Genomic DNA, 9,993 nt, shown 5'->3' on the forward strand with positions numbered 1-9,993 from the left:
AAAGACCATGGCCTGCATCAGGTGCACCTTAGTCTCTAGGCTGACATCCTTGCTCTCCAGCACTCTAGAGAGGCCTCTGACAAGATTTTCCTAATGCAATTTGTCTTTTTATTTCCTGAGTGCTGGTGCAAAGAGTATTGATTGTGGAACTGAGCAAGTTGAAATTGTTAACAATCTCAATCTATCTCCATCTGTCTTGAGGGCCCAGTGGTGAGAATCTTTTGTTTTCTTGATGTTAATCTTTAATTCATATTGCAGACTACAGTCCTTGACCTTCTGCACCAAATTCTTCATGCCCTCCTCAGTTTCAGCAAGTGAGGTGTATCATCTGCATAATGCAGGTTGTTGATGAGTCTTCTCCACATTCCACCTCTGTTCCACATACAGATTGAAAAGGTATGAAGACAGAACACAACCCTGATGCACCAGATATAGGTTATGAGTATAATTAAGTGTTCTGTGATTCCCATTCATCTCAGTGTTAGCCATGGTTTGTTATGATCCACATGGTCAAATGCCTTTTCATATTCAATAAAACACAAATAAGTATTCTTCTGGCTGATTATGTTGGTGTTGTTAGGTGTCATTGAGTCTAATGCAACCCTGTGAACAACAGATGCGAATCCTGTCCTATATTTTGCCATCTTCAATTCCTGATTCTAGAGCCCATTGCAGCAGTCACTGTTGTCAATCCACCTGGTGGAAGATCTTCTTTTCCTTTGCCAACCCTCACCCTTTCTGACTATCATGTCTCTCTCCAAGGAAAAGCCCCTCCTAGCAACTTGCCTGAATTATGTGAGACAAAGCTTTATCTTTTTTGCAGCTAAGTAGCACTCTGGCTGCACTTCTCTCCAAGAAATATTTTGTTGTTGTTGTTCTTTTGTCAGTCCATGGGATGATGTTTGATGCTTATCTGAACACCAGAGTTCAAAGACATCAATTCTTTTGTCATCCTTAGTCATTGTCCAGGCCTTAGATGCATAGCAACTTATTGGAAAGACCATGGCCTGAATCATATATACCTTATCCTTAAATTGATATCATTTATCCTCAATAATTTGGAGAGGTCCCTACCTGCAGAATTTCCCATGCAATACATCTCCTGACTTCCTGACTGCTGGTACCAAGGGTCTTAATTATGGATCCAAGTAAGTTGGTTGAAGTTATTGACAGTTTCAATCTTTTCTCAATCTATCATGACGTTTCCTATACACCCAGTGGTAAAAATTTTTGTTTTCAAAACAACTATGAGATATCATTTCAGCACAGTAAGAATAGCAAAACTTGACAGAACAGCAAACAACAAATGCTGACAAGGTCACGGAGAAACCAGAACCTTTATTCACTGTTGGTGGGAGTGTGAAATGGTGCAACCACTATGGAAGGCTATCTGGTGCTTTCTCAAAAAGTTGCAAACAGAAATACCATTTGACCCAGCAATTCCTCTACTGGGAATATACCCTAAAGAAACCATAACTGGCACCCAGGCAGATATATGCACACCCATGTTTATTGTGGCTTTGTTCACAATAGCAAAGAGTTGGAAAGAACCCAAGTGTCCATCAACAAACAAATGAATAGAGAAACTGTGGTATATTCACACAATGGAATATTATGCAGTACTGAAAAACAGAGAACTCTTGAAATAGGATACAAAATGAGTGATTATGGAGGACATTATCCTGAGTGAAATATCTCAATGACAAAAAGACAAATACTGCATAATGCCACTGTTATAGAACAGGACTAATATGGGGGTTGGGGGGAAGCTAAGAAAAGAGGGGATAAATAATGTGCACGGCATTGAAACATATGATTAGGTATTATTGGTATGACAAGAGTCTAGAATAAGAGTTGCATTATAAAGTGGTCAGGGCGGGGACTGTATAACAATAAAAGAACTTTTTTCCAAAGAAAAAGAGAACTGGATTGAGGGGGTCAGGGAGGAAAATGTGCAACAATGAATGAATGGAAATCCAAGTTCTTGATAAACTTTTCTTTTAAAAAAGTCATGCTCTAGACTAATTATGATAAAAACAAAAAAGGGAAAATATGGGAAGCCAATACTAAATATTTATAATAAACTGAATGCTATTTAAATTTAAAAAAAATCTTTAACAAAAAAAATGTCACCTAGGAGCATTTACTAAATTGAACTACATTAAATTATACAAGATTATGATAGATAGATAGATAGATAGATAGATAGATAGATAGATAGATAATAGATAGATGGATGATAGATAGATAGATTGATAGATAGATAGATAGATAGATGATAGATATAAAAGACGTATTACATTGAGAAAGTCTGCTGTCAAGGATATCTCCAAAATACTAAGGAATGTGGTAAAGGAAAGGGGGAAGGTCCAGTGTGAAAAACAATGTATAAGAACTTTATGAACTTTTTATGTAAACCAGTATAAAATTAAATTATAAAAAATACTAAGGAACAATGACGTTGGTTTAAAGACTAAAGTGCACTTGATAGACACCATAGTCCTTTCAACCAGTTATTGGGCTCCTGAGAGCTGAATAACGAATAAGGATGACAGAAGAATCAATGCCTTTCAGTTGTGGTGTTGCAAAAGAGTGCAAAAAATCCCATGGACTGAAAAAGGAATGAACAGATATGTAATGGATAAAGTGCAATAAGAGTACTCTTTAAGGCAAGGATAGTGAATCTTTGTTTCACATACTTTGGGCATGTAGTTAGGAAGAGGTTTTCTTTGGAAACGGACAGCACACTTGGAAAGGTGAAGGATCACCGAAGATGGCTGTGGTGTTAAAAACCAGCTTAAAAGTTGGTTTTTCTAGCCATTATGTCAGCCTCTGCTCTTAACTGTGGACACATGGTCTTGCAAATCATCACCAGCTTTAGGATTAGGGAGAGGAGGGAGAGAGAGAGAGAGAGTGCATTTCCCCACATTGTAGATGGAGATCTGGTGAGAATGAAATGGAACAAGACCTTAGTGAGAGGGAGACCCCAGCGAAGATGGTGAAGTGATTGTTGGAGAGACTGGCACTGCTGGGGAGAGACCCTAGAAAAGTGTAGCTTGAGGCTTCTTGCATTTGTGCTGGCCACAGTTAAAGGTTTTGTTTGACAGATTCTTTTTTTTTTTTTTTTTATTTTGTGTGCGTGTACCGTCAAATCAGATCTGACTGGTACAGGAGGATATTGCGCCTCCTTCTCCGGCAGAGCATCTGGTGGATTCGAACCGTGTTCCTCTGGGATTGCAGTGCAGCTTCTTGCCACTAGGCCACCAGAGCTCCCCTTGACAGATTCTTGAAGGAGATGCTGACGTATAACTTCTCAGAAGCAAACCTTGCTGGGATGATTAAGGAAACCAGGGGCTTCTTGAATTTGTGTGGCTGTACTGAAACCAGGACTTTTACTAATTAAGGAAATGTGTTTTGCTGTCAATCTGGTTTGGAATTACTGGACTAAGCGGGAACTTGCATTGAGAGATATTCTTTGAGACTATCAATTCATTGAGAGATATTCTTTTCCTACTACCGTTAGGTTACAATTTCCCTAATAAACTCACTCTTGGTACCATAGCTGTGAGTAAAGTCTGTGAACCAGTAATGAATATCAAACCCAGTGATTGGTGGATATAGGTACAGTAGTTCTGGAGATGGCATGTCTGACCTAGTAGCTATCTGTTTTCTGCTATGGATTTTATCAGTGAGAGACATAGCCCTTTACGAAGCAAGCATAACTCAGACTCGACCACTACCTTCCTCACATTGCATCGACTCCTTTTGCAATGACCCTCAATAAGACAGACTGACTCAGTGATGGGAACAATGAACTCAAGTGTGTCAGAGATGATGAGGAAGGTGCATGCTAGGACACGGTTCGGATCTATTTTTAATAGGATTGCTATGTGTTGTACTCAGCTTGAGAGCACCTAACAACAATATGTGTAGCACATTTACACAGCTTAATAAGATAAACCAAAAGAAAATACTATAAAGACAACACCACAGAAAATAATAAATCACTCAAAAATGAGCATAAGATGGTCCAAAATAATGATTAAAATATACTACTAGAATATCATAGATTGGGAGGGTGGAGGGACGGCACAGGAGGGGAAGACCCTCTATGAGATGGATTGATTTGGTGACTGGGGTAATCGGGATTGGTGTGTCAGAGGCAATGCGGTTGGGGCAGAATAGAGCAGGGTTTAGGGCTGTTGTGCATAGGGTCGCTATGAGTCGCAGGCGACTCGACGGCACATAACAACAACAACAACAACTAGAATATCATTCTGAGGAAGAAATGCTACAGCGGCTTCATGTTAAGAATTTCAAAAGAATAATGGTAAAGTATCTCCTAAGGATTGAGAAAATGATAGAAAAAAATTTTTAAACAATGCAAGATTCAATAATGAAAATAAATTGAAAGTTTGAAACCATAAAAAAACAGATAATTGAAACTCAGAAAAATAAGACTAAAATTTCAGAAATAGATAGCAAGCAGGATGGACAAAAGAGAAAAAAATTAAAGCAGTGGAACACAGAATTAGTGACGTGAATCACAAGTCCTTCAATCTAATCTGTTAGAGGAACAACTGGAAAATAGAAAAAAATAGAAGAAGAAAGTATGAGAAACAACAAAAGGAATAAAAAAAATTTAAAAACTGAAGAAGAAAGTATGAGAAACACCCAAAGAAATAAAATAAGTGTGCCTGGAATTCTAGAACAGATACTTTAAAAAGAAGAAGAGTATTGAAGATTTGTTGGAACAAAATATCTTAGCTTTTTTTTTGTTTTATTTAAATTTATTACTAATTTCAGTAAAAATTTACAGAGACTTTGGATTTCCATTCATTCATTGTTGCACTTTTTCTCCCCTCCCAACCCTCCCCCCTGGTACACTACCCTCTTGGAAAAGTAAAAGAAAAATTCTTTCATTGTTTTACAAACTCTCACCCAGGTCCACTCCACCATGTAGCCTTCGCTCTAGACTCCTGTCATGACAAATATACCTAATCACATATCCCTTTTAAACAGTTTTCTCCCTCATCTGTTTCAATGCAGAGTATATTATTGAATCCATCTTTGTCAGTCTCTCCCAAACCCCAAGGTCAATCCTGTTTTACAACAGTAGCACCATGCAGTATTTGTCCTTTTGTGACTGAGATACTTCACTCAGCATAATGTCTTCCAGGGTCACCCATTTTGAATAATATTGCATGAGTTCCTTGTTTTTCAGTGCAGCATAGTATTCCACCATGTGAATATACCACAGCTTCTCTATCCATTCATTTGGTGATGGGCACTTAGATTGTTTCCAACTCCTTGCTATTGTGAACAAAGCCGTAAATAAACATGGGTGTGCAAAAATACCTTCATTTTTAAAAACAAAAATTCAGTAGAGTCTCAAGAAGCTGAGAGAACTCAAAGCAGGATACACTTCAAAAGAAAAGCAGGTAATAAACAAATTTTCCAAAATAAAAGACACTGAAAACAGTTTGGAAAAAGGAAAGTCACCATAAAGGAGAATCAATAAGAATAATCTCAAAATTGTAAGCAGAAACATGTAGGCAATGGATATATAAAGAAAATAATTTACTTCTATATTCAGCAAAATGTCCCTCAAATGTGGCTGTAAAATTAGAACATTTTCAAATAAACAGAAATAAAGGATATTTTTTTTAACTAGCCAAAATTTTCAAAAAATATGGACAGTTCACTGAACTAACAAGAACAATAGACAACAACTTACCATTAACATAGAAAAAAATATGATCCAGATACTGACCCAGGTACAGAAATACAAAATGTAAAAGAAACTTGTGTTGGTGTTGTTGTTGTCGAGGGCCCTTGAGTCACGGACTACTCTTAGTGACTCTATAAACAACAGATGTGAATGCCATCTTTTCCTAGTCCAACCACATTATCTCTGACATGCTTGAGCCCATTGCTGCAGTCATTGTGTTCACATGTATCATAGACAAATTCTCCAAATTAAAAGAATACTGAAAGCAGCTCAAGAAAAAGAGTCACCTATAAAGGGGGAAAAATTAGATTAAGTTCTGATTTATCAGCCGAACCATGTGAGCTAGAAGACAGTAAGATGGCATGACTTCTCGAGGGCATCACCGGCCCGGTCAGTGGGGTCCAGTGTCCGCGCTCGGGGCGGAGCTGGGAGATGGTGTCCGGGGCGGCTTGCCGGCTGGCTTTGGCCACCGTCCGATCGGGGGTTCTCTGGAGCGGGCTGAGCTTGAGGCAAGGTGGCGATGCCTCTGCCGTTCGCGCCAGCTCAGGTCGGAGCCTGGTACCGTCGAGGTCAGTCATCGTTACCCGCAGCGGCGCCATTTTGTCCAAACCGGTGAAAATGTCCTTCGGCCTCCTCCGCGTGTTCTCCATCATGATCCCCTTCCTGTATGTCGGCACACTCATTAGTAAGAATTTTGCTGCTCTGCTTGAGGAACATGACATTTTTGTCCCCGAGGACGACGATGACGATGACTAAACAGGGCATGAAGCTCAGAAAGGAGGCGGCTCTGACGGAAGCAGTGGTGGCGTTCTTGACCTCTCCTCCCCTCAGCAGAAGGCCCGGGGAAGGTCCTGCATGGTTCATGACTGTCACCCTGATCCCAGACTCTGGGGGCTTCCCTGTGAAGTGTCCCCCGCTGAGCACTGAAAACAAGTGATCTAATTATGAGTAAGCATAATAAATGTCAGCCTGGTGTGAGCCAGTGACGGGCTCTAAGCGGCTGAAGGCTCTGTGGACAATAAAAAAAAAAAAATAATAATAATAATAATAAGATGGCATAAGTTGAAAATGGAAAGAAAATAATTGCCAGCCAAGGTTCCTATACCCAGAAAAGATCTTCATCAAATATGAAGGAGAAATTCGATCCCTTGCAGAAAAGAAGGATCTCAAGGAGTTTGTGGATAAAAGACCCAAACTACAAGAAATTATAAGTTAAGTCCTTCACACAGAGACACCAAAGGAAAGTAGATAAACCATAGAAACCAGAAACAACAGAAAAAGAAACACAGAAAAATGGCAATGGTAAAAACTGGACTGACAATTGTTGTTGTTGTTTATGTGCCATAGAGTCATCTGAAACTCATAGTGACCCTATGTACAACAGCTCTGAAACCTGCCCTGTCCTGAGCCAGTCTCACTGACTCTGACACACCTATCCCCGTTGTGCTAGTTACTATATCAATACATTTCATCTGAGGTCTTCCTCTCCTGTGCTGCCCTCTACCTTTCCAAGTATCATGTCCTTCTCCAAGGATTGGTCCCTCCTGGCCACATCCCCAAATTAATGCGAGATGGCGCTTCAAAATCCTGACCTCCAAGGAGAAACCTGGTTTCACCCTCTCCAAGACAGACCTATTTGTTTTCTTGGCAGTCTGTGTCACGTTCAATACTCTTCTCCAGAACCATAACTCAAAGGCATCAATTATTCTTCTATCATCCTTAGTCATTATCCAGCATGCATAGCAAGTAATTGTGAAGACCATGGATTGGATCGGGTGCACTTTAGTCTCTAGACCGACATCATTGTTTCTCAGTATTCTGGAAAGGTCCCTAACAGCAGATTTACCTAATGCAATTCATCTTTTGATTTCTTGATAGCTGGGTACAAGTGTGTTGACTGTGGAGCCAACTAAGCTGTAACTGTTAACAACCTCAGGCTCTTCTCCATCCATGCCAGTTGGCTTAGTGGTGAGAATCCTTTTTTTCTTCTTGATGTTGAGCTTCAATCCGTATTAAAGACTACAGTCTTCTAGAATTTATAAGATACTTGAAAACCACAGCAAAATAAAGATAAATAATCCAATTGAAAAATGGGCACAGGATATGAACAGACACTTCACCAAAGAAGACATTCAGATGGCTAACAAGCACATGAAGAAATGTTCAAAATCCCTAGCTCTAAGAGAGATGAAAACCAAAACAACTATGAGATATCATCTCACCCCACTAAGAATAGCAAAATTTAACAGAAGAGCAAGCAACAAATGCTGGTGAGGTTGTAGAGAAACTGGAATCCTTATTCACTGTTGGTGGGAGTGTAAAATGGTGCAACCATTGTGGAAAGTGGTATGGCGCTTTCTCCAAAAGTTGCAAATAGAGATACCATTTGACTCAGCAATTCCACTACTGGGAATATACCCTAAAGAGACCATAACTGACATCCAAGCAGATATATGCACACCCATGTTTATCACGGCTTTGTTCACAATAGCTAGGAGTTGGAAACAACCTAAGTGCCCATCAACAAACGAATGGATAGAGAAGCTGTGGTATATTCACATAATGGAATACTATGCTACATTGAAAAACAAGGAACTCATGCAATATTATTCAAAATGTGTGACCCTGGAGGACATTACGCTGAGTAAAATATCTCAGTCGCAAAAGGACAAATACTGCATGGTACCACTGTTGTAGAAAGAGACTGACATCAGGTTTGGGGTAAGACTGAGAAAAACTGGGCAGATTATGTATACTGAACTGAAACAGATAAGGGAGAGAACAGTTTAAAAGTGATATGTGATAGCATATTGTAATTATCACAGGAATCCAGAATTAAGGTTACATAGTGGAGTACATTTGGGGCTGGGGGAGGGCAGGGGCCGGGGGCGGGGACTGTGTACCAAAGAAGAAGTTTATCTTTTGCTTTTCAAAGAGAGGAGCGAACTGGGGGGAGAGGTCTAAAGGGGGGGGGAAGGTGCAACAATGAATAAATGAAAATCCAAAATCTCTGTAAATGTTCATTAAAATAAATTTTAAAAATTGTAATTAAAAAAGTAATTTAAAAAAACTAGTCTTTGACCTTCTGTAGCAAGCACTTAGGTCTAATCACATTTAATATGTGTCAATTGAGAGAAAAAGAGTAGCAGAATGGATAAAAAATACAAAGTCCATCTTGTAGCCACTAATGTGCCTACAAGAGACACGTCTGAAAAAAATGGAGAGAAAGACAGACTGAAAATCAAAGGCTGGGAAAAAAAGATATCAAGGAAATGACAACCACAAAAAAGCAAGAATGACAATACTAATCTCTGATAAAATATATTTCAGAATGAAAACCACAGAAAATTAAGAAGGATATTACATACTGATTAAAGGAACAATAGATCAAGAAGACAGAACCTTTAACATTTACGCACCAAATGATAGAACTGCAAAATACATAAAACAATGGTTAACAGAACTGAAGAGAAAAATAGACAGCACCACTATAGGGGTAGGGGACTTCAACACACCACTATCACCAAGGGACAGGTCAACTCAAAAGAAATTCAACTAAGATACAACAGATCTAAACTATACAATCAGACAACGTGACTATGTGGATGTATTCAGGGTACTCAATACAACTAAAACTCAGTTCACTGTTTTCTCATGTGCATGTGGTACATTCTCCAGAATCAATCACATATTAGGACACAGAGCAATCCTCAATACATTTAAGAAAATGGAAAAAAAAAATGTTTTCTCAGATCACAAAAACTAGGAGTTAACCACAGAAGGGCAAAGCTTATAAAACAACCCATGTGGAAACGGAATAACTCTCTCCAGAACATGTTTGGGTTATAAAAGAAATAATGAAATTAAAAAGCTCCTTGAAGTAAATTAAAATACAACATACAAAAATCTCTGGGATATAGCTAAGGCAACCCACAGGGGGCAGTTCATAGCAATAGGCACACACACAAGAACAGAAGAAAGAAGGAAAATCAATGATGTAACTCAACATCTTCATCAAATAAAAAATGAATTACAATCTAATTTTTTCCCTACTAGTTTATTTACAAAATTCTCATACATTGTTTCAAAAACAAATTCTTTCCATTTCCCTCACCCCCACCTACTCATAAAACTGTTGTTGTTGTGTTGTTATGTGCCGTCGAGTTGTTTCCGACTCATAGCGACCCTATGCACAACAGCCCTAAACCCTGCTCTATCCTGCGCCAACCGTACCGCCTCTGACACACCCATTCCGATTACCC

General features: G+C 39.0%; 1 protein-coding gene across 1 annotated transcript; it reads left to right on the forward strand.

Annotated features, from left to right (window-relative positions):
- The first annotated feature begins 6,163 nt into the window (after positions 1-6,163).
- LOC102857711 (essential MCU regulator, mitochondrial-like) lies at positions 6,164-6,487 on the forward strand. Its single transcript, XM_006894464.1, has one exon. The coding sequence runs from the start codon at positions 6,164-6,166 to the stop codon at positions 6,485-6,487; it is 324 nt and encodes a 107-aa protein (XP_006894526.1).
- Positions 6,488-9,993: the final 3,506 nt, after the last annotated feature.

This window comes from Elephantulus edwardii, unplaced genomic scaffold (genome assembly GCF_000299155.1).
Source record: "Elephantulus edwardii isolate Elephantulus edwardi_28Jun2011 unplaced genomic scaffold, EleEdw1.0 scaffold00144, whole genome shotgun sequence".
Taxonomy (NCBI): Eukaryota; Metazoa; Chordata; class Mammalia; order Macroscelidea; family Macroscelididae; genus Elephantulus; species Elephantulus edwardii.

Excerpts from the sequence above, each read along its gene's own strand:
- LOC102857711 (XM_006894464.1), top strand. The coding sequence starts at position 6,164 with ATGGTGTCCGGGGCGGCTTGCCGGCTGGCTTTGGCCACCGTCCGATCG.